Source organism: Balaenoptera acutorostrata, chromosome 20 (assembly GCF_949987535.1).
Source record: "Balaenoptera acutorostrata chromosome 20, mBalAcu1.1, whole genome shotgun sequence".
In the NCBI taxonomy this organism is placed as follows: Eukaryota; Metazoa; Chordata; class Mammalia; order Artiodactyla; family Balaenopteridae; genus Balaenoptera; species Balaenoptera acutorostrata.
Window position 1 is genome coordinate 54,734,604 of NC_080083.1, and position 25,291 is coordinate 54,759,894.

The window sequence follows — 25,291 nt, forward strand, 5'->3', positions numbered from 1 at the left end:
ACGCTCCTCATCCCAGCAGGGAACCTGGGAGAGCAAACCTGGCCTGTGGGGGCCAGGCCAGCCCCGCAGTGAAGATGCCACTGCCATTAGCAGTGCTCCCAGCTGGGCCCACGCTAACCCCAAATGGTCCCTCTTGTGAGGACGGTCCCACGCGGGGTGTTCCTGCATCTGGCAGACGTCCAGGGGCAGACCGTCACCTGACTTTCTCGGGCACCCGACAGATCAGGATTCCTGGGCTTGTTGTGGCTGGTCCCAGCCAGGAGGTGCTTAAGGACCTCTACGAGTAGCTGGCCTGGGCTGTGTCTCGGGCGTGAGTGCCGCTGGGTGAGGTCGGGTGGGGACACTCACCTGGGCTCTAGGGGCCAGCACCCCCCAGATGTCTTCCTCTGTGTGAAGAGGACCGATGCGCTTTTGGACGGATGGACATAAACGGACCGCGTCCAGTCTGAGCTGGCACTGCCACCTGTTATGACTAGGCCCACTTCGCCCGCCTTGCAACAACTGTGAGGTCAGGCCGAGCTGCTGATGACAAGCAGGAGAAAGGCCCGCGGGTATTTCTGCAGAAGCCACGTGTGATGGTCAGTTGGTGTCCCTGGCTATCGACTCAAGCGCTAACTGAGGTGCTGCCGTGAAGGCATCTTGTAGGTGCTCAGCACCCCCAGTCAGCTGGCTTTAAGGGTTTTATCCCCAGTGATGTGTGTGGGCCTCATCCAATCAGTCGGAAGTCCTCAAGAGCAAGGCTGAGGTTTTCCGGAGAAGAAATTCTGCCCGGAGCTGCGGCATCACCCTGCCTGGCCGTGTCCAAATTCCAGACTCGCCAGCCCTGCTACTGTCCGAGCCAGGTCTCTTTACAGGCACACCTATCGCCCATCGGAGCTGTTTCTGATACACACGTGGCCTCAAGGTCCTCCAGCTGGAATATTCCGTGGTGGATCCTGTGTGGGGCTGACCGAGCGAGCGATGGCTGTGGAGTCAGATGGGCCTGGATTTGACCCTCATCGGCTCATGGCCTCGGGCACATTCTGTAACCTCTCCCAGTCTCTCCCAGCCCCAGTCCTCACCTCATGGGGCTGTTGAAACAAGACACAGTCCTACACAGTGCTTAGCACCCTGCCTGGCACATAGTAGTTTTGCTAAAAAAAAAAAAAAAAGAAAAAAAAAGAAAAAAGCTAGCTATGACTGCCAAATGAGACGCACTGAACTCTTGGAAATGGCTATTCCAATGGGTAGGCGGTCGACAGTCTCAGCCTGATGACAGGCTCCCTCTGACACCGCCTCTGCCCTGGCTGCTCAATGGAACCAACTGGGGAGATTTAAAAACTCTGGTGCCTGGGCCCACAATCAGAGATTCTGGTTGAATGTGTTTGAGATGTGTCCTGGCACTGGGATTTTAAAAGCTTTCTGGATAATTCTAACACGCAGCCAGGGTGGAGAACCAGCGAAATGTCACTTAAGCCTGAGGCTTCTGCGCACTTAGAGAGCATTTGGAAATGTGCTTCTGGTTTTCACGATGACTGGGGATCCAGGCTCCGGGGCCAGGCCTGCCACGTGGGCTGCCATTCAGGGGACGGTCCCACACAAGCTAAGCGGTGAAAACTGATGTGTAAAGCTAGTAAGTTAACTACATGTTTCCACCACGACTCTTATGTGGTTTGTCCTTGATCCACACCATATGTTCTCTTCCTGCAAAGAATCTTCTCGAAATACCCTCCTGAGTGAATGCGTGCTCAGCTCCTCGGATCTTGTCGTTTATGCGGTTAGAATCAGTGCTGGCCAGGACGGCTCCCTCCTGGCCTCTCCTCTCCATTCAACAGTCCCTTCTTCGCACATCAAGCTTCTACCCATTGAGCACCCTGCCTTCTTTCTTTGCCTTCTCCCACGGTGTCACCAGAATGATTTTTTTTTTTTTAAGATAATCTTTTTTTTTTTAAAGACTTGCTTTTTTTTAAAAAAATTTTTTATTTATTTATTTATTTATTTATTTATGTCTGTGTTGGGTCTTCGTCTCTGTGCGAGGGCTTTCTCCAGTTGCGGCAAGCGGGGGCCACTCTTCATCGCGGTGCGCGGGCCTCTCACTGTCGCGGCCTCTCTCGCTGCGGAGCACAGGCTCCAGACGCGCAGGCTCAGCAACTGTGGCTCATGGGTCTAGTCGCTCCGCGGCACGTGGGATCCTCCCAGACCAGGGCTCGAACCCGTGTCCCCTGCATCGGCAGGCAGATTCTCAACCACGGCGCCACCAGGGAAGCCCCAGAATGATTTTTTTAAAAAGTGCAGCTCTGAGCCTTGATTTTTCTCTTGATCCCAGACACCGAGCCTCCTTTTCACCTGTGGGTACCAGGAGCCGCCTCCACTCCAGGCCATGAGGCGGTCACTCGGCTTACGCTGTGTTCCCCACCTGTCCCCTACTCTCCCCGGGCCTGGGAGGAAAGTGCCACCTCCTCCATGAAGCCTGCCTCAACCTTTGGATGTTCTGGAGGCACTGGGCTTGTTCTCCCAGGAGCAGGTGTGGGGCTGGCTCACTCCCTGTAGCGACGCTGGACTCACGGGCACCGAACGAACACTTACAGAAGGGCCGCTCACAGCCCCGGCAGGGTTGGTGCCTCCAGGTGCGTACAAGGGTAGGGTGTCAAGTACATTCGACTGTCCACATTCTGAGTTCCATGAGTTTCGTTCTAGCCTTTCGTTTCTCCTCCGGATGATGGCCCTTCTGTGCTTTCCTCCTCCGCTTTCTAAAGAGGTCGGTCAGAGCCGGGAGCTCGCCGTCTCGCCTGCGGGGGCCAACCCGGGTCCTATCTTCTCGATAAAACGTGGCCGAGGCCCCTAGGAGTGGAGAGAAAAAGACACTCACTCTGCTGGTCTCTGAGCAGGGGTCACAAAGGACATTTTGGCTGCTTTTCAAGAGGCTGTCTTTACAATCCTGACGAGACAGGAGCACTGGCGCTGAACTTACTTAAGGTCATGGCAGGCGATCCAGGGGTGGACCTGAGAGCCAGACCCGAGTGTCCTGCCGCCTGAACCCCATGGGGAGAAGGCTGCTGCTGCTTTGCTCAGCGCCGTCACTTCAACTGTGCTTGTACAAGACGCTCTGTAAAGTTAGCTAAGGCTACTTAGACAAATGAATGTCTAGGAAACACAAAAGACCTTTTTTTTAAAAAAAATTTTTATTTATTTTTGGCTGCATTGGGTCTTTGTTGCTGCACGCAGGCTTTCTCTAGTTGCGGTGAGCGGGGGCTACTCTTTGTTGCGTTGAGCGGGCTTCTCATTGTTGTGGCTTCTCTCGTACGGGCTCTAGGTGCGCGGGCTTCAGTAGTTGTGGCACACGGGCTTAGTTGCTCTGTGGCATGTGGGATCTTCCCGGACCAGGGCTCGAACCCGTGTCCCCTGCATTGGTGGACAGATTCTTAACCACTGCGCCACCATGGAAGCCCCAAAAGACCTTCATTACTCCCTTCTCTCCAAATACTTCTTACGCCCAGACTCGGTCATGGGTGAGAGCGAGCAATGGTCCTCGGCTGGGGCCACGTCCCACGGCTGCCCCAGATGACACCGGTTCCCGCATGGAGCAGGTGGGTCCTGGCGGGCGGCTGGTGGAGAGCCCCTAGGCTCTACTGCACCTCTCGACGACTAGTAATAAGATTTCAGTGTGGACTGCAAAACCACAAAACAAATGATAAGATCACAAGTCAAGCAACCAAAACTTGGAGGGTATCTAATTATATACATGAACTCTGAGGATGGCATAAGACGACACAGGGAATTTCTTACACACAGTAGGACAACTCTCTCTCCCAACACATACAAAGTGAATTTGGATGACACCCACCTTTGAAAAATAAAAAACACATTTATTTGAACAGCAAGAAAAAAAATTGCAATTTATTAAGATTCAACAAAGCGTTGTACTTTTGAAAGCAACTTTCGGTGCATTTTCTTCAACAATCACATTCTATGAGGAAAAACATTAAAAGCCACAAACTTGTCTTTTAATCTCAGAGTTATAGACATCTTTAATTCAAAATAAAAGTTCAAAGAAAAAAACCAAACCCACCCCAACAAAAAACAAAAACAGAGAGGTTCTTTACTTCCATCCTCAATTTAAAAATATCAGTTTTCTACAACTCGATGCTAAATGCAGCATGGGAAGCTGTATGTCTGGGTGCACACGGGCACGCACACACGTATATTTGGTGTACGTACGCAGGAACGTGTACACCAAATATACAGAACGCATGTAATGGCAATGAGATGCACTTACTCTGAGGAAGGTCTGTTTAGCTAAATACACTACTGAACTTGAGAAAAAAGTCTTGAACCAGTTTGTGCATAGTTCATGATCCTCTATAAAACCAGCTTTTGTTGATCTGCAATTTTGCAGGAACTTTTTTTTTTTGTTTTTTTTGTTTTTGTTTTGTTTTGATAAAACCATTAAAAAGCTAATTAAAAAAATGTAATGCACAAGTTTCCTGATCAAGCAGGCAGGGAGCACATGTTCATATATTTTTTTAAACATACTCAAGGGTATGTTACTCCATTGTCTTTCTTTCTTGCAAAACAATCAAAACATTGATCATTTTTAAAACATAAAGCAATTTTTAATATATAAAGCACTCTTCGAACATCTATTTCCTTTGAGTCCATTATTTGGTACATACGTAACTGCTACACGTTAGAGATTAGGTATCTTTCTTCTTTGTGTTTTTTTTTTTCCTCTTTTTTCTTTTTTTTCTTTATTTTTTGTTTGTTTTTTAATAACATCTTCAGTGCTAGGAGTTGGGTTACAAAATACATGAAATGGTGTGGAGCTGCCCCTCGGGAACCCTGGCTTTCCTGAGAGCGCATCCGCGTGTGCAAGACAGTGACCACAACTCGTCACCTGGACGAAGGGGACAGTCGACAGAGTCCACGACGGTGGCCGGAGGGGAAAACAACACTGTTCAATCCCAGAGCTCTGAAGTAGCGGATCTGCATTCTGAAAATAGGTTTCTTTACGACGGAAGTCTTTTTTTTTTTCTTTTTTTTTTTAAAATTCCTTTTTAAAATTTTTTTATTTTAAAGTCTGAAGGAGAAAAAAAGGTCTGTAAACAGGTGGGAGCCCTCACCTCGGGCTCCTCCGAAAGCAGTCACAACCCACGTCCAAGTGCTTGTTTCCGTTCCTCCTGCGGAACCATCCACCCTCTACAAGTATCTATGGCCACAGTTCAATGAGAGTTTTTTTCTCTTTAACTTTATATTCCAAATGGAAAAATGGTGCAATACTCTGGTAATAATTTTCTTGCATTAGTCCACAATAAAAAGCTGCTAAAGGTAGATATACATATTATTTCTCCAGAGATATACACTGTAATTTTTAAACGCAATAACAGAGTCCTTGAGTAAACATTTACACATGAATTGTCACCGGCCCTGTCCTATGAATTCTCTTTAATGTATAGGATTAGCTAAAGGAAGGGCAGGGACACTCAGTGCAAAGTTAGAAGCTAATAATAACAAACGTTTGACCAATGCGCCAAAAAAAAAAGCACATACTGAATAAAAGGGAAAACCCACAGTTAAATCCCTCACACACTTAACACACGAACACAGAAAGTGCGCACGCACACGCACGCACACACACACGTGCTTCTGTTTCAACACACACACACATAGGCTGTGAACTTAGAAATTTTTCCTAGAGCCTGTTTCTGCGTACTGATGCCAACCTGGAAGTGTAGAATTAGACTTAGAAAGTGTTCACATTTCATTATTGGCCTGCTGGATTCAAGTATTTGCATGTTTGATATGTCTATTTTTTTTAACTTTTAAAAAATATTTTTTGGGATTAAAAAAAATGACATGAAAAAGTAATGAAACAAGGGTAATGTGCATAGGCGGATCCGTGGGAACAGAGAACAGATCGCAGACTGCTCCTTCCGCTCGGCTCACTGGTCTGGGCCGCCAGGACCGCGTCCCAGTGATGGACGCCAGCTCCCCCTGATTACAGGGTCCGCCTCTGGTAATGTGCATAATCGTCACAGGCTCGTTTTAAATAGGCTTTCTCGTCTCCCTCCCTCCCTCCCTCCCTCCCCCCCTTGATAAAATAACCCTTTCCAGCCCACAATCTGAAAAGTGCCCTTCATGATAGAACTATTCTAAGCAGCTTTTATACTTAAAAAATCAAAATGACAACACACCATACAAACATAAGACGACACAAAATAAAAAGCTGTGAGAAGCATCCTGTCATTACACATGACACTGACCCAGCGCAGCCCGCACTGTCTTGGGAACAGTTCGCAAGGACTGCGGCCAAGGTTCGTCTTCAGTACTGGACAGAGGTACTCGAAAGGGCTGCCGGGCTGCTCGGGTCAAGCGGGGTCCTCAGCGACGCCCGGACTGGAAAGGGTCAGCGTTTCTTCCTAGTGCTGATGATTGCGGCGCCCATGCGGCCTCTCCGGGCTAGATGGACTCCCCACTGAGAAGGTCGCCGGGAAGCAGAGTGTTCAGCGGGGTGGGGCTTCCGATGACCCTGCCGTCGTCGCTACTGGGGGGGCCCCACAGGCTGCTGGAGTACTGGGGGACCCCGCCCCACAGCAGGTCGCTGCTCCCTTTGCCTGCCAGGCACGGGGCGTTCCAGTGGCCAGTGTCGCTGCGCACCAGGCCGTGGGAGCTGCCCGAGGCGCCCAGCCGCGTCTGGCTGGTCCCAGCGCTGGGCTGCCAGCTGGAGGTGGGCGGCAGTGCTTGGCCTTGGGCTAAGAAACGGTTCACTTCTTCTTCGCCAGCGAACTCGGCCAAGATGGTAGTGTTTCCCAGAACACACCTAAAAGAGCAGGACAGCAATGAAAATAAGAGCTGGTTTTTTGAAAAGATACACAGAATTAACAAACCTTTAGCTAGACTAACCAAGAAAAAGAGAAGACACGAATAAACAAAATCAGAAATGAAAGGGAGACATTACAACTGATACCACAGAAATACACAGGATGTGCCAACAAACTGGCTAATCTAGAAGAAATGTTCAAATTTCTAGAAACATATGATTTACCAAAATCAAGAAATAGAAAATCTGAATGGACCAATAATGAGTAAGGAGGTTGAATCAATAATCAGCTGATAACTCCCAATACAGAAAAGCCCAGGACCACAGATGGTTTCAATGATGAATTCTACCAAACACTTAAAGGGGAATTAACACCAATTCTTCTCAAACTTTTCCAAAAAACGGAAGAGGAGGGAACATTCCCAAACTCATTTTATAAGGCCAATATTACCCTGATACTAAAGCCAGATAAGGACACCACAAACAAACTAAACAAAAAACAAAACCCCAAAAAACACACACAAAAACAAACAAACAAAAAAACACAGACCAATATAAATGAATATAGATGCAAAAATTCTCAAAAAAGTAAAAATTCTCAACAAAGTACACGCCGGTTAAGTGGGACTTATCTCTGGGATTCAGGCAGGGGTGGTGGTTCAACATATGTACATCAATAAATGGGATACACCACATTAACAGAATGGAAGATCAAAATCATGTGATCATCTTAACAGGCGTAGAAATAGCATTTGACAAAACACCACATCCTTTCATGATGAAGACTCCTCAACAAATAGGGTACAGAAAGAACAGGCCTCAACATAATAAAAACCATACATATACACAAAGCTAACATCATTTTCAATGGTAAGAGGTTGAAAGCTTTTCTTCTAAGGTCAGGAACGAGACAAGGGTGCTCACTCTCACCTCTTCTATTCGATATAGTATTGGAAGTCTTAGCCAGAGCAATCAGGCAAGATAAAGAAATAGAAAGTATCCAAGCTGGAAGGGAAGAAGTAAAATTTATTTGCAGATGACATCATCTTACATAGAGATAATCCTAAAGACTCCATCAAACATCTGTTGGAAGTAATCAAAGAATTCAGTAAAATTGCAGAATATAAAATCAACACACAGAAAGCAGTTGCATTTCTTTCTATACACTAACAATGAAATATCTGAGAAAGAAATAAAGAAAAAATCCAATTCACAATAGTATCAAAAACAATAAAATACTTAGGAATAAATTCAACCAAGGAAGTGAAAGATCTGTACCATGGAAACTACAAGACTTTGATGAAAGAAATTGAAGAAGATATAAAAGGAAAGCCATCCTGTATTAATGGATTGGAAGAATTAAAAATATTCTTAAAATGTCCATACAACCTAAAGCCATCTATAGATTCAATGCAATCCCTATCATATTCCAATGGCATTCTTCATAGAAATGTATAAACAATCCTAAAATGCATATGGAACCACAAAAGACCCCAAAGAGCCAAAGCAATCCTGAGAAAGAACAAAGCTGGAGGCATCAAACTTCCCGATTTCAAACAACACTACAAAGCTACAGTAATCAAAACAGTATGGTACTGGCATTAAAAACAGATACATAGACCAACAGAACAGAATAGAGAGTCCAGAAATAGATTCCCCACATATACAGTCAACTAATATTTGACAAGGGCACCAAGAATACTCAATGGGGAAAGGATAGTCCCCTCGATAAATGGTGTTGGGAAAACTGGATGACCACATGCAAAAAAATGAAACTGGACCCCTACCATTCACCACTCACAGAAGTTAACTTGAAATGGACTAAAGACTTAAACATAAGACCTGAAACCATAAAACTCCTAGAAGCAAACATAGGGAAAAAACTCCTTGACACTGGTCTTGGCAACAAAATTTTGGATATGACACCAAAAGCACAAGCAACAAAAGAAAAAATCAACAAGTGGGACTACATCAAACTAAAAAGCTTCTGCACAGCAAAGGAAACCATCAACAAAATGAAAAGACAACCTATAAAATGGGAAAAGTATTTGCAAACCATCTATCTGATATAGAGAATATCCTGTAACTCAAATATATAGAGAACTCATATAACTCAATAACAAAAAAACTCAAACAATCTGATTAAAAAATGGGCAAAGGAACTGAATAGACATCTTCCCAAAGAAGACACAGAAATGGCCAACAGACACATGAAAAGATGCTCAGCATCACTAATCATCAGGGAAATGCAAGTCAAAACCACAATGAGGTATCACCTCACACTAGTTAGAATGGCTATCATCAAGAAGACAAGAAATAACAAGTGTTGGTGAGGATGTGGAGAAAAGGAAACCCTCCTACACTGTTGGTGGGAATGTAAATTGGTGCAGCCACTGTGGAAAAAGTATAGAGGTTCCTCAAAAAGTTCAGACTAGAACAACCATACGATCCAGCAAGCCTACTTCTGCATATATATCCAAAGGAAATGAAAATAGGCTATTGAAGAGATAGATATCTGAACTCCCATGTTTACTGCAGCATTACTTAAATAGTCAAGATATGGAAACAACCTAATTGTCAACAAATCAGTGGATAAAGAAGATGTTATATATATATATATATACACACACATATATATATATACACACACACACAGATACAAACAGACACATTGGAATATTATTCAGCCATGAGAAAGAAGGAAATCTTGCAACAACATGGATTAATCCGGAGGGCCTTAGGCTAAGTGAGATAAGTCAAAGATAAATACTGCATGATGTCAATCATATACGGAATCTAAAAAAGCCAAACTTGTCAAAACATTCGGGAGTAGAATGGTGGTGCCCAGGGGCTGTGGGTGGGAAATGCGGAGAGGTTGGTCTCAGGGTACAAATTTCCAGTTAGAAGATGAGTGAGTTCTGGGGAGCTCGTGTACAGCGTGGTGACTACAGTTAGCAATTCTGTATCCTTTACTTCAAAGTTGCTGAGACAGTAGATCTTAAATGTTCTCACCACAAAAAGGAAATAATAATCATGTGCCCTGATGTGGGTGTTAGCTCACACGGTGGTAACCATATTGCAATATATAAATGTGTCAAATCAACACTACACTCTAAACTGACACGCTGTTGTATGCCAGTTACATCTCAAAACAAAAACTCAAAACAAACAAACAAAAAAAGCAGAACAGGGGTCATGTGAGCGGAGCAGCTCTGTGTCGTCCTGTGTTCACCTCGTTGGCGTTCCCTTTTTTTAAAAAAATGGGAAAAGGGCAGCTGGAGGCTTCATGTCACAGGCCACCCAGAAATGGTCCTGCAGTTCACGTTTTAGTATAGCTATTTCCAAGGCCAGATCATGACCCTTTTTCTCCCTTTAGAATTCTAGCAGCTATGTTGTGTCGGTGCAGAGAGCACATTCTTAAGGAAGTGCATGAATGGACCATTAAACTTGGGCATCATTTAGGGTCAGTGCAATTTATACCCTGGGCTAAAAATAGGAATGATTAACTTCTAGGGCCCACACCCCAAGTGATGTCGCTGAGTAGGTCTATTCACACATCTCATCAAAAGCGTCCTTTAATCAGGGGAGAGGAGTTGGCTGCAGGGCCCACTACAAGGCCCAGCAGTGGGCCTGAATGTGTCGTATGCCTGGAGATATCTATGGACAGAGCATCTTCTATCACTGGGCTCTACACGTGCTCTCTTGGGGGACCCTTTCCCTACTGGGTGGGGGGGGGCCAAGCCACGGCACTTCAGCAGCAGAAGAAATCGACATGTCACAAGACACCTATTACGGGGTGAATTGTGTCCCCCCAAATTCATATGTTGAAGCCCTAAGCCCCAAGACCTCACTGTGCCTGTATTTGGAAAGAGGTCTTTAAAGAGGGAATTAAGGTAATATGAGGTCAGGAGGGTGGCCCTAATTCACTTAGACTGGTGTCCTTAGAAGGAGAGGAAGTCAGGACACAGACACACTCAGGCCGAGAGATTTGAGGACACAGGACTGGCCAGCCGAGTGCAAGCCGAGGAGAGAGGCCCCGGGGGCAGCCGACCCTGTCCACACCACGCCGGACTTCCCGCCCGCCCGCGGTGCTCTGTGGCTGCGGCCCCAGGACCCGCCCACAACGCCCAGCCCCGGCACCACTGGGCCGCAGCCAGGGCCGCGCGGGGCAGGGGAGGGACATACATGTGCAGGGACTTCTGGGCCTTGGCGGCTTCCTCCTTGGAGCTGTACCGGACCACGGCGTTGCCTTGGGTTAGGTTCAGGTGGAATGTGATGAGAGGCCCGTGCTGCAAGCACAGCGTCCGCAGGGTGGAGCCATCGATCTGATTGAGGAAGCAGAGGGGCGGTAACACGTGTCCTGGGAATTCTTCACTACACACGTTTATGAAATCCAGGTGCACGGTACCTTGGGAAGATGTCTGTCCTTGAAAGGGCTTACTATATGATTATGGTATTAACCTTTTGCACCTTGTAACTTACTGTGTAATTTAAAATCTTGGACATTTCAGTTATAGTTTCTGAGTTGGGCTAACAGAAGAAGGAGGAAACCCTGCTTTGGTTCCGACCCCCTCTCGCCAGAGCACATCACACAGAGCCTCGCGGCCCCCGACCCTGGGAAAGGTGAGCACAGGCCAAATCGTTCTGGAGTGGGTACAGGTGAGCAATTCTGTTTATAAGGGGACACTCTTTAAGCCTTGGAAGAGTGAAAGGTAAACAATGCACCAGGAACATGGTTAAACGACCCCTGCTGCCGGCGCTGCCTTTGGGCCCTGAGTGAGGCCTCGGGTCACCGACAAGGCCCTCAGGCCTGGCGATGCCCCCACCGGGTGCCTGTACCTGGGGCGTGAGGTTGCGGAGAACGAGCCAGCTGCTTGTCCTTCCTGAGGTGTCAGTACTCCAGGCAGAACCTGTGCCCAGGGAAGAACCCGGTCAACAAGGCTGCGGTGAGTCAGACAGCTCTTCCCAGTGCCCTCCCGTCTCACCACACGGACGCAGCACGGGCCGAACCTGTGCTCCAAGCCTCTCCCAATCCCCGGAAACCAACCCACAGTCCCTGCAGACCCCCGGGAGGCGGGTGTGGCGGCAGAGACTTGAGAACTGCCTGGAAGTTCTGGTCTCCTCCTCTGCCCCCCGCCCCCCAGCTTTATAATCAATGCTCTAAAATCCCACTTGCTAACAAAAACGAAGCAGACTTGCAGGGCTGGCTTCACTCTCAGCTTCTTAAATGCCCTGTGCACCCCCTCATCCCTGCAGTTCAGCAGGGGGCCGGAAGAAGCCTCCAGGGCTGCAACTTAGGATGGGGTGGCGCGCTCACACTGGGAATCGAGACCGTCATGCTGGTTGATCGGGCCTCTCCGAGGGCCCGGTGCGGCCCCTCAGTGGGTGCCGAGACCGCCCGCCGGGACCTCCTGGCTCCGAACAAAGCTGTGAGTGCGAGCACCAAGGGCTGATGCTGAAACACAGGCAGCAGAGCCTGGGCCCAGATAATCCCCGAGGGTCTAGGGCGCCTTGGCCCCTCCTAAGCCCCCCAGGGTCCAGGAGTCCTTACAAAGGAGCTGCAGGACAAAATGATAGGCATCTTCCCTAAAGGACAAGCGGAGCAGGCACGGACACCCCCGTCCCCGCCACCCCGTTTGGACACGAGAACGGACGCGTACCCGAGGAGTAGGAGCTGGTCCAGCCGAGGGGACTGGCTCCCCAGGTGGAGGAAGGCTTGGGATTGGTTAACCCTGGAGGTGGCCTTGTGGGTGCAGTAGTGTTTCTGGGCACCTTCCACAGTTCATGAGACAGAGAGGCTTGTGTGTGAGAGGCAGGGCCAGAGGACCACGTCGATTTAATGTCTGACAGTTTACCTGGAAAGGCAGAGAAGTGGAGCATAGGCATTCCTGAGACAGAGAAGGAAAGTCACGGCAGCGCCTAGGGAATCACACCAGGCGCTCTCTGGCTCCAGAGGACTGCGTGACCGAAATGAAGCACCAAGTCAAGCTCCCACACGAGGACCACAGGCATCCTCTCTCTTGAATTTCTGCCCAGAGACACAGTCTGCTGGTGTCCGGTATAGATCTTGCCAGTATTTCTGATACTTAATTTGCTAAATGTGCCAGACATGAGCTTGCCACCCAGAAAAACAGCATTTTTGTAGTTCAGTGTTAAAGCTAATTTAACAAATTCTGCTGGGACACATCTTATCGCATAACAAACTAATCAAGGTCAAGAGCCTTTACGTCGTTTCTTTAGGTGTCAGCCCCCTTGCAAAGCAATGCCCCCTCTGACATAACCCGCCTGAGCTCACGTTGACCAGCGTCATCTTTGCGGCTTTGAGACTTGCTCTCCACGCCTATAGAAACGGCTGTGGCCGAGGGCTGAGCGGTTTGGCATCTTGGCACCTTGGCTGGGGGAAGCCTGTTTTAAGGCTCTTGGGGAGACAAACCAAAACCAGTAATGACCACCAGCCCCAGCCCCTCCTGTGCCCGGGGCACCTGCCACGCCCGCTTCAGCGGCCCAGCGCTGCGAGGACAGCAGGCAGAGTGGTCGCTGTCACCATGCTCCTCGGGCAGCAGGGCAGCACCCAGGCCGGCGCAAGCCCCGTGTGGAGCACCTCTGCCACCCTGGTGGCCAGGGTCGACTGCAGCTTCACAACAACAAATGCTAATCTGAGCAAAGGCGTCACTGATCAGAAAAACCAAAATGCCATAAAAGACTGCCTGAGATACGGGAAGATGGTTTTGTTTGCCCATCTCTTTAGCCAAATGATTGGGAAGTACTAAAGGCCTAATGCATCCCCTTTGTAAACATTAGAGAGAATAAACTTTTGAAGGAATAGACACAATCCAGAAGCTCTTTTTCTCTCTCTTTTTAAATAAGATGCTAAAGTACATCAAAACTACTTTCTCCCCTAGGCACTGGTATGAAAGGAATTCCTACAGCATTCTTACATGAATTTAAACAAAGTCTGGATGAGAAGGCTGGTGGAATGCAGAAACATATTTGAAGAAATTTATAAACAATAAACCCTCTTTACTTAAGTTCCACCTCTTTTTATAAACCTGTACACATTCTGTTTGTGTGTGTGTCCATTATCTCTCTCTATCCTTGTCTTAAAATTTCCAGATAACAATTCCTTTGAAGTTACTATGACAAAACAATTCTCAATTCTCCTCTCAGCCTAAAAGAAATTTCTAACTTGAAAGACCTGTGAAGTCTATACTGAGAGAGGAATAACCCAGGCCCTGCATTGATCCCAGAGACGGCAGTGAAGCATGGGGCTGCTATGGCCTCCTAGTCCCTGGTGGCCAACGCAAGTTAACAGCAGGTCCCCAGAGGTTGCCGCCTTCATGTCTTTAAGCCTCGTATACCCCTGATCTCATGGCCACGGCAGGAAGGGAGGAGAGGGGAAAGCAGCTGTGTCACATCCTGCCCTGGGGAGTTTACAGAATCCCCGGACCTTCGTGACAGCCCACGGAGGAGGTGTCACCCTTCCCACTCCACTTGGGGGTGGGGAGGGTGGGAGGGGGGTGGGGAGGTGGGAGCAGTGGTGCCCGAGGCCCCACGGCTGCTCAGCAAAGCTCAGGCCCGCTCTCCATCATACCACATGGCCTCCCAGCTCAGGGAGGAGCAGACAGACCACCGGGAAAAGCCAGGCCGTCCGTTTTGTTTGCGGAAAGAGAGAAAAGGCTACCTGCGAGTCGAGAGGCCAGGTGCATACCTGCGATACTAGGAGCGGGCGCGAGGCTGCTGAGGGAGCGACTGTAGCCGGAGGCAGCGAGCGGCCAGGCACTCGAGGAAGGCAGCGTGGCATTCTGAGATGACGGTGGGGAGGACCCTGCAGAACCAAACGCGGCACTAAGAAAGCTGAGCACGGGCCTGCGGGGTGAGCCGCTCAGCTTGGGCGTGAGAGTCCTAACAGCCAAGAACCAACGTCCTCCTAGGCTGCCGCTTGTGCAAATGGTGGAAAATGAGAGCGTGACGCGGCCAAGACCATGGGGAGGAGAGGAAGCCACGGGCACACCGCCGCCTCTGGGGGCCCGGGGCCCTGGGAGAGGCCGGGGCGGGGTGGGGGAGACCGGGCAGCGGGAGGGAAGAGAACGACCACCGAGTGTTTACAACAACACGTCCGAGTTCGGAAGGATCCCATGGGTTTCCGCTTCCAAGTAAGATAAAAATAAAAACACAGGGCCAACTCCACCTTTTCACACCTCCAACAAGATCCACAGAACTGAAAACAAAACTCCAAGCTTTCTGTTACAGATTTTGCCATAAAAAGACCAGCACTTTTCCTGACTCAAAAGGTCTCACGTATCCCATCTCCCCCATTCGTATTTCTCTTTTTAATAAGGGAATAATGAGGAGAAATGTGTGCTAGTAACTGTGTCACTGTGAGCTATCGTGTCCCCAGAACCGCGGTTCCCTCTGTCGAGGACCCTGTGCCTGCTCCTGGGAGGGGGGCTGACGGGCTGTGGCCCCCGGAGCACCCCTGCCGGTGCTGTTTCCACGTCACCCCGTCCGTTTTCTGAGGAAAGCAGGAAGCCGGGTAAGAGGGAGGAGGAAGCAGTGGTGACTTGTGGGTTAAAGCAGGATGGATCAGCGCTCTTCTGACTTGGCAAGTCACTGGGCCAGTGTGTGGAAGCTGGCCGGGGGAGGGGACAGGTGCACACAACAGCCTGGCTGTCAAGTTTACTACCGTGAACAGAATCTCACGGGCCCCTGACGTAGGGCCCCGCTGGGATGGCACTGAACAACCTCGGGAGTGCCCTTCACGGGGACTACCAGGCGTGTGGCACCTCCCAGACTTGTGCAGTCTACAACCTGCACAGCTGTTTACAGCTGCTCTGCTGTAACTGACCTCCTTAGAATATGGCACGAGAGCGGATGAACATTAAAATTTATTTGTAATCTGCAGGTCTTCAATTTTACAAGATGTCAGCTTTACTGACAACCTAATGGTAGCTCCTGAACCCTCTGCTTCCATTTACCAACAAAATGCAATCAACCCAAGATCCCAAATTATAGACTATTTAACCCTACATGGCATTTCTTTTATAATTAACAGCAGGGTACTTAGATTTTAACAGTGTTCTAGTTTTGACGTTTTTAGTTTAATAGTGGAAACTGTCCCATAAAATTATGGTTAATTTTCCTTTTCGTATCAATTTGTCAGGAGATGGCACAGCTGCATTTTACCATTCTGGTTAATATTCACCTCATAAAGGTTAAAACTATAAATAACATCCAAACAAATACTGGGCTAATTTAAATTTTTAATATCAAATCAGAACTTAACACCAATGACAATAAAAACAAAAATGCAAATAAAAACCCAACACCTAGTATACTCAATAAAAGAAAATTCCATTATGAAAATATGTAAAATAAATAAGCCAACAACAAGAGGTCAGTGGCATTTCTCACTCTTTTCCTTCTGGGCACATTTTCTCAATTTTTTTCTCTGTATTTTATTTATTTGTTTATTTTATTTTTGGCTGCGTTGGGTCTTCGTTGCTGCGCATGGGCTTTCTCTAGCTGCGGCGAGCAGGGGCTACTCTTCGTAGCGGTGCGTGGGCTTCTCATTGTGGTGGCTTCTCTCGTTGCGGAGCACGGGCTCCAGGTGTGCGGGCTTCAGTAGTTGCGGCGCGTGGGCTCAGTAGTTGTGGCTTCCGGGCTCTAGAGCGCAGGCTCAGTAGTTGTGGCGCATGGGCTTAGTTGCTCCGCGGCATGTGGGATCTTCCCAGCCCAGGGCTCGAACCCATGTCCCCTGCACTGGCAGGCGGATTCCTAACCACTGCGCCACCAGGGAAGTCCCTTCTCTGTATTTTAGATCAAGCTGGTCACTCAAAAATACGACAGGCTTTTGTGGCTGGGCCCTGAGCGAGGTCAGCCCCTGGGGCGCCTGAAGGCCCTCGAGTGCGGGGTGTGGCACGTGGGCCCTGGAGAGGGATGGTCAGCGAGGTCTGGCCTTTGCAGTTTACTTCTGGCCCTGCGGCTGTGGTGCCTTTTGTAAATAAGTTCTACATAAAGATCCGTTCACCCCGCCTCTTCTCTCAGATAAACAAACCAGGAGGTGGGGGAGCCAGGGCTTTCCGGGGCGAGGCCTGGTCACGGGGTGGAGGAGGCGCTGTCCCCGGGCTCCAGCCCCCAGAAGTCACACAGGGCCATGTGAGGCTGCAGGGAGCTCTCTCTGTCCTACAGCTGAGGTCCTGTTTCAGCCAACGTCTCTGAGGCTAAGCTTCCCTCTGCCCTGACGTTCGTCTCATCTGCTCAGCTCTGCCCTCGGAACTCCCCTGCCCCTCCAGGAGGCCTGTGTCGCGTCACGGCACACGCGTGCGAAGGCGGAGGTGGCCCACGATGCCCCAGGTGCCAGGGACCACGGGCTGACCATCAGGCACCCGTTGGGAAGCTCTGCTCTGTGCCGAGCAGCCTCGACTCTTTCCAAGGTCTTCTACTGCCCTGATCGGCATGGCTCACCCACCCTCCACAACCTCGAACACGCTGACCCACCCCGCTGCCCGGCTCAACCCTGCGGCCACACGCAGGGTGCCGAGGGGCGACGGCCAAGTCTCACCTCTGGCTGTGCCACCCCCCAGTCCCCACCACCTCAAACAGGCTCCACGTCCCACAGCCTCTCGTCCCCCGTGCCACTCATCCGTCCCTGACCTCGGGGTGGCCTGCAACGTCCCCGCTCTGAGATGCAGCCGCCTCGCGACACGAGGAATGCACGGCACTAAGTGGGAAGGTGATCTGTGTTTATGGCGCTTTTCTACCCGAACCACAGGCACACGCAGAATCCTGTCACTTGAAAGAACCATTGATAAGAACTGCCTCTCCCCCACAGGCCATATTTAGATAGGAAACCTAAATTAATGTTTTGGGAAATCTCCGAGTGGCCTTATTAGTGCTGAGCATCTCTGGTAAGCTGGCTATTCTTTCCCATTATTAGAATTAGGAGGATAAAACTCCATCAGCAATGGCACTTACAGAGCGCCTTCATTTGCAGGCTTTAAGGGACGGCAAGTTACTGCCCTTCTCGATACTGCACTTGAAATCTATGTTTATGTTCTGTAACCTTGCAGCTCAGCTCATCACCTGCTCTGACTGGATCCTGAAGTCTGAAGAGGGTGTGCCAAACCTTACAGCATCAGGAGTTTGTGCCAGGAAGGAAGTCCTGGGGAAGGATCTCAGTCTTTTTACCAGACTTTTTGAAGAAAGGAAAAATTGGCTGATATGGATGAGTAAAGGGTCAGTGCACTTCTAGCTCAGAGATTTCAAGTGGAAACCTTTTTCTTAAAAAGCTTGATGGTTAATATTGTTATTTTATAACACAATGTTTATAAAAAACGATGTGTTAATAAATCCAGCAGAGACACTGAACCCAAATCAATTTCCATTTCCCCGTAAGCACTATGCTGCATCAGACGGCAAGAGAAGGTCCCCGTCGGACGTGCCCTGCACATCCCGGCCTCGCCACCCACACCCTCCCGCTGCCCTGGAGCGCCTGCACGGAGACCACTGCATGGACACGGGCGGGGCGCCCCCTCACCTCCACTCTTGAGGAGGTAGCGGTTGACATCCTGTATGGTGGTATTGATGGTAGGCCCGGTGGGGACACTTCCAGGAGTGACGTCAGGGTCATTCTCGGGATCTATATTCTGAAGTCCTTTCCAGGGAACTCCAGGATGGAACTCTGGAAAATTCCAAACAAATGAAAATCAACACATGAGTATTAGAGCACCTTCACCTTGCTTCATGATAGTTTATGGAAATGTTTACAATCTGCTAATTAAGTTAAGAGGCACACTTTAGACTTTCTTTAGTAAATCATCAATCCTTCGGAACAAGCTAGGTATTATAGCTACCATGCTGAACACTAAGATGGTGTCCAGACGGGAGGATAAAACCCAGACGTACTCTGACCGGACGGGACACAGCGCCCCTTCCCCACTCTCCTTCCCCGCTCTCCCTGCCCTCTCCCCTTCCCTTCTCTCCTTCCACTGAACTGAGGGCCGCAGAAAACCCTGTGATGCCAACCACACCCACAATTTATCTGATGAATGGATTTCCAATGAAAAAGCCAAAGCTATGCGGTTAAGGTTTCCAGGATTCTGAGCTTGGATCCTGGCTTCTCCTGGGCCTAATCGCTCCCGTAGGCTTGGCGTGTCCTGATCGGCTGGCACAGGGAAGTGTGCACACTCTTTCTTACCTGGGGGCCAGTTGATGCTGGAGCCATTTGAGATTTTATCACTGTCAGATTTGGCACGTGACCAGCTGTGGGGAACAGCTACAGGAGGAGTGGCTGGTGACTCACTGCTCTGGATTAAATCGTACCGGCCATAGGAGTCGTCGATGGAGGACTTAGCTGGAGGCCCAATGCTCAGACCTCCAGGGATAGCACCTGGGGGGACGGCAGGGAATAAAACAGCCGAGTGAACAGGGGACTCCGAGTCCCTGTGCTGGGCGCCGGGCCTTGCCCTTTGCAGAGGTGCATGAACTGTCAGACTCGGTTTGGCCAGCACTTTCTGGGGGAAGTGACTATTCCAGTTAGCCCAAACTTGGCCTTGAAAGACAAACTTTAAGAACTGTTTCAGTTTTTCAAGTTGGAATTCTTGATGAATGCATACCCACACCACGGTGAAGCTCTCTGGGAACAGCCTGTGAGTCCCTGTGGTCAGCTGTTGTCCTTGTTGTTGCCTGTGCCCCTTCCCCAGTCCGCTGCCCTCACTACGGAAGGACAAACTGGCATGTGGACTTGGAGGCCTTAACCCCGCCCACCCTGGGCAACTGAGCTCTCTCCTGCCAAAGAAAGTGCCCAAACAGCACGTGATGATTTTCTTGTAGAATTAACCATTAGAAAGAATTTTCTTTTTAGAATGCCTTATATCAAGAGAGAATTATACACCCTATTAAATTTCCTTTGCTGTTTATGCTACCAGGAAATTAAGAGCTCAATTTAATGCAAGTGAGATCACCTCCTATGGTTATTAGCTTTTTTTTTTTCCCCCCGGCCATGCCTCGCAGCTTGCGGGATCTTAGTTCCCCGACGAGGGACTGAACCCTGGCCCCAGCACTGAAAGCGCCAAATCCTAACCACTGGACCGCCAGGGAATTCCCTGGTTGTTAGCATTTGCTGTTTCTCTTTTCTAGGCATTAGATTTTCTATTGTGTTTTATCATTTTATTGAAAAAATTTTCTTTTAGACAAAGTTTTGGTTGAAGATACAGATACATGAGTGTGCGGCCATGACCTGTATTCTTCGTTGCTTTGGGGCATTTTCAATTACTTCTTGGTTTGTAGCTAAGGTGTGAAAGTTGAGGCTTCGAGAGGTTTGATCATTGACTACCTGGGATCTGACATACTCTGTAATGAAGTGGAATATATATGTTTAACTTATTGAGGTAACACTGGTTTCTGACATCTAAGTTTCATGGGTATGACACTGCATTTCGACTTTTGTCTACACCACAGGGCGCTCACCACCAACAGCTTAGTTTATATCCATCTCCATGCAGTTGACCCCCTTTCCCCATTTCGCTCTCCACCCACCCCTTTCCCTCTGGTTACCACTACTCTAGTTCCCTGTATCTCTGTGTTTGTTTTTGTTTGGTTTGGTCTCTTGGAATATTTTCTATTCAGCTTTCAGCACTGAATTCTTAGAAGAGAAATGCAGTATGAGTAACGAAATGAGGATAATCAGTGAGTAGAAAAGAAGTGACCAGACTCCAGGCACCTCGGCTCGGACGTACCATGCTTGCTGGGGTTCTGGTCGAGTGGAGAAGCAGCACCGGGTAAGTTATCCATCGGGTTGGGATGTGTCCACTGAGGGAGGCGTGACTGGGACTGAGACGGGTCCTTCACTGATAAACCACCAGTCATGTCCATGCTGCTGACATTCATGTTTGGGTTCAGTCCAGCTAAAAATAAAAACGCTATCAGGATATGTCTGCTCTTCCTCTAAACGTTCACTTTCTAAAGCTCTCCTAGAGAATCAATCTAAGTCTTAATTCACAGCCAAATATTTTAAACGTAACTTTTAATGCTGGAGGAAAAAACCCCCTTTTTGCCTTTTTAATAACATATATCTCTAGGAATTTTATTCCTAAATTAGGGGGACGATGGTAACAAATAGTCTTTGATTAAGTAAGACCAATGATTCTCTTCATTTTACTTGCTTTGGTGCCAAACGTGGTCCTGAAGCTTCTCAGTCAGAGCCCGCAGAAAAACAGAACAAGTCCAAACAACTAGGAAAATCTTTTCTGATCTCAGGGCATCTTGTGCAAACTAACCAGATCCAAACCAGTCTCTCAGAGACGTAAACGGTACCCTAAGGTCCCACCGACAGAACAAGCTGGTGGGGAGACCCCAAACCTGCCTTTAGTGAACTCACTTTACAAAAGTCTGCTCTTAAGGAGTTTATGAATTAAACATAAAACTCCCTTAAAGGACTTGAACTATTTCCAAGTGCGGGTGCTGCCACCTGCCCCGGCTGGAATGTGAGCTGATCCTGGGTTTACTTCTTACAGCTAAAGGCAGGCACGCACTGGGGCACGTGACAAGTGCCATCACTGTGCTGGGTTAGTGGAGCGGGATGAGGGGGACGATAGCAGAAAGGCTGAAGTGAAGAGTCCCTGATGGGACACCCGTCATGAGCTGGGCAGGCTGCTTGGCCGGACAGAATGACCAGTGCAGGTGCGACCCAGTGTTTCCAGGCCATTTCTAACCTGCGGTTCCCACACCACATGTCCTGGTACAGAAGCAAAGGTAGCAAACATTTTTGTTCTTAACTTTAAATCCAGAGCTTCAAACTCAAATGCCCATATGGGCCAAGTGGGCAACACAAATGAAGGTGATGCGGGCCTGGTGGGGACAGCGCCCGCCCTGCTACAGGTGCTACCCGTGCAACCAGTGAATGGAACACAGGCCCAAGGCAGCCATTTTCAAGAGAAGCCAGAAGCCACTTTTAGTTGAAAATTTCCAATTTTTAAATGTTGGCAATCTCACACACACACACACACACTGCAGACCTAACCAAACGCCCGTGGGAGTCCGACACCACTGGGGGCTACCTTCACCTCCACCCACACAGACCCAGTCAGGTGCGGGCACAACCGTTAGGTCGGGCTTCAGACTGGCCTCCAGAGCGCCCCAAGTCCCATGGCCGGGCCCCACCCTCCCCGTCTTGTTTCTTTCTGTTCCTCCCTCCACTGGCAGCCAGCCTGGCCGGCCCTCGCCGACACCGACGGCCCCGGGACGGGCCCTTCTTCCATGCGACGCTGGCTCTGCTCCACTGGAACTCTACTCGTTTGAGGTCCATGCTTAAACCCTGCTCTGATTTTTCTTTCACTGCTCAAGGTGACCACGCACTCTCCCTTCCCTAAGCTCTGCAATAACCACATTGCACTGCCTATGAAGGCTGGTTTTCATTTTTATACGCCTGGTCTTCCTGGGAAGACGACAAGCTCGAGAGTCAAGACAGCATTCGGAGAAGAGGCTGCACGGGAAGGAAGGCGGACGGACTTACAGCTGCTGAGGAAAAGGGGTGAGAACCAGCCAGAGAGGCAGTTTCACAAGCTAACTTTCTTACTTTATTAGCTATCTATTTTTTAACACATTTATTTTTAAACTTTAATGTGATTATAAAATATTATCAGAAGTATTTTTCATCAATTTTGAAGATTCAAGGCACTAATTTTTTCACTTGTAGTAAGAAAAAACCTTTAAGGGTAAAGATTTGTGTACTTCATTTTCTAAATATAGGTTAAGAGGACAGATGGATGCTAGGATACTAGGAAGCTGAAGCTAAACATTTTAGACAATAGATGGAAATGAATTTTCTTCTAAAACAACTATTATTAAAAAAGAAGTATTTATGTAAGTAGCCAACATTCTACTAAGTGCTTGCTATTACAAAGTACTTTGCCTGTTAGTTCACTAAATCTTTAGACGAACCCTATGAGGTAAGTATTCCCACTTTACAGATGGGGAAATTAAGGCAAAGAGCAGCCAGGCAGCTTAGTCGTGGGGGCAGTGTGGTGGCCTGATTCCTAAGGCAGGTCTTAACTACTAGACTATTCTGCTTCTTCAACACAGAGGAAAGTAACGGGCAGGACAATCATGAAGGGACAGAAGAACCGTAGTTTAGCATTTGTCAGTTTTGTATTAAAGACACACCACACTGGTTACATGTCAAGTAGAGAGTGCTCATGTGATCAGAATATACCTCTCTTCTCAGAGACGTTGGTAGTATTACACAGAAAGGGACATCATTAGCCGAAATTCGCTGTCACTCAACTGGCCTTTGACCCTTTGGATATGTATTTCTCAGGTAACTAATTCCCTTTGCCCTGTAGCTTCAGACTCTAACAGCCAACCTGACAGGCCTGAGGTGCTTTCACCCGCTTCTGGATTCTTACAGCAAATTACAGCTGACCCTCGAACAACGCAGGGGTCACAAATCCGGGTATAACTTTACAGCTGGTCCTCTGTACCTGCAAACTCAACCAACCGCAGGTCACGTAGCACCGTTATTTATGGGAAAAAACCCATGTGTAAGTGGACCACGCTGCTTCAGCCCGTGTTGTTCATAGGTCAACGGTATTCCCCGTACAATCACTTTCCTGACACAGCCCTTCTGACGGTCTTCAGCGTCGTAACCTGTGTCCCTCCTGGCTGGCCTGTGTGACCTCGAGGGCGGCACCACATCTGCCACTGGCCTGCGGGTTTCAAGTGCTGGGCGGGCGCCCTATCTGTTGGGGGTGAGGGCGTGTGTGTTGATCCACATGATTACACAATCGTGCTCTGCACTATAGGACTTGTGTGGACAACCATGGCTTTTTAAGAAGTGCCTGGTTCACGGAAATCTGCACACCTTTCCTGTTCCCGGCAGTTCAGGCTGGAGAGAGCCAGGGATGGAACAAAGCACCGATTCAACAGTGGAGAGGAGATCATTCTGGTACTACTTTCAAAGATTTTATACTGAAAGCACTTATGGGCGCAGCAAAATTCTTGCTCTGCGAAGACAGCTAGGGTCCCTCCCTTACGAAGGAGACTTGAGACAGCCTCGCTCTGGTTTTGCCTGGAACTGCATCTCTGCCCGGCTATTTCAGCCCCGCCAGGCGCACGCGGTCGGCATCGACCCGGACTCACCGAGAGGGTAGGGAGCGAAGGTGCTGGGTGAAGACTGCTGCTCTTTGGTCTGCAGGTCGGGGAGGCCGGGGGCCTGGGGGTGGGGGGGGAAGCTGTCCAGGGCCGATTTGCCTGCAGAGGGGTGCAGAGACAGGTGCGGCGGGGGCGGCGGCGGCTTCACGAGCAGGGCCTGGGCCAGCTGGCGCTGGTGCTGCTGGATCTGCTGTTGTAGGTTAGTGATTGTGCGCGCAACCTGCGGGCGGGGACGTGCGGTCAGCGGGTCGGGAGGGACGCCTGGGCCGCCCTCCTCCCCAGCCCAGGTGACGCCGAGGCTTCCAAAACGGGAGGCTGAGCGAGAGAGAAGCCAGTGACAAGTAACAGGTCAGGGGAGGTGACAGCTAGCGACCCGGCTGAGCCGCCCAGGGGGCGCCTACTTGCTGCTCCTGTTGTCTCATGGGTCCGGAAACGTTCCGCTGGGCCTGTAGCATCTGCTGCTGGATCTGTAAACGTTGGTATGCCTGTGGACACAAATAGAAGCATCCAGTAGATTGTAAGAAAGCCCCAGCAAAGGGTTCCACTTCTGTACATTAGTTTAAAAAAAAAAAAAAGGCACAGATTCTCGGTCCCCTTACCATCCTGTGGTTTAAGCATAGCGTGAGGCATGAAGCTTTTTCAAAGGAGACATGTCTTTCCAAAACCTTTCTAGTGCACAGACTTTACAAAGTAACTCAGTCAGTACCCCTGTTTAGTGCTGGTAATGAGGTTTGTCAGCAAATATTTTTCAGTTAATGAGAGATCAAAATTCTTCTGCTCGATTCATACAAACTAAAAATAAAAAGAAATGAGGGGAAAATAAAAATTTTTTTTCCCTTATAAAGATGCAAGTTGTCCAGAATGGCTCAGACAATGTGGCGGGACAGCAGTGATCGGCGGTCACACAATAATACACGTTAAAGGGCTCGTAACGACCAGGAGCCACGGGTGGTCTCGGTCCACAGGGAGCCTGAAATCCAGACTTGTGGCTCTTCTGCCACACAGACCCCGTCCGCAAAGCCAGCGAGAATGATCGTCAGATTCTTCCCACAATGAGGCAGAAGGCCGGATCATTTGTTTCGAAAGTTGGCTGAATATTGTAAATCTTTTCTTTACAACATGGATTTTTGGGGACGTTTGGGCAAGAGGATTTATTGAAATAGAATCCAAGTAGAAGTAGAGATCATACTACTAGAAATGCCTCATTAATCTGTAAATTAGAGAGGAATAAAATACTTCACTTAAGTGAATCCTTATAGGCTCTAAAACTTAACCTTAGGATGTACTGAAACTTCATTTTACCAATTTTTCTGGAAAAAAATGTCAAAACAGTGTACATTGTTTTTA

General features: G+C 48.8%; 1 protein-coding gene across 6 annotated transcripts in view; it reads right to left on the minus strand.

The window, feature by feature from the left end:
- Positions 1-6,083: 6,083 nt before the first annotated feature.
- TNRC6C (trinucleotide repeat containing adaptor 6C) overlaps positions 6,084-25,291 on the minus strand; it is a 131,068-nt gene continuing 111,860 nt past the window's right edge. For 3 of the 6 annotated variants that reach the window (XM_057536011.1, XM_057536010.1, XM_057536009.1), the window contains 10 exons: positions 24,346-24,429; positions 23,933-24,164; positions 20,533-20,700; positions 18,993-19,184; positions 18,333-18,476; positions 14,505-14,621; positions 12,457-12,651; positions 11,636-11,706; positions 10,982-11,121; positions 6,084-6,796 (listed from right to left, as the gene is read on the minus strand). In XM_057536011.1, the coding sequence (XP_057391994.1) occupies positions 6,436-6,796; positions 10,982-11,121; positions 11,636-11,706; positions 12,457-12,651; positions 14,505-14,621; positions 18,333-18,476; positions 18,993-19,184; positions 20,533-20,700; positions 23,933-24,164; positions 24,346-24,429 (1,704 nt within the window). In that variant the 3' untranslated portion in view covers positions 6,084-6,435. The remainder of the gene's footprint in view (positions 6,797-10,981; positions 11,122-11,635; positions 11,707-12,456; positions 12,652-14,504; positions 14,622-18,332; positions 18,477-18,992; positions 19,185-20,532; positions 20,701-23,932; positions 24,165-24,345; positions 24,430-25,291) is intronic. The other 3 variants (XM_057536014.1, XM_057536012.1, XM_057536015.1) reach the window with 2 other exon arrangements.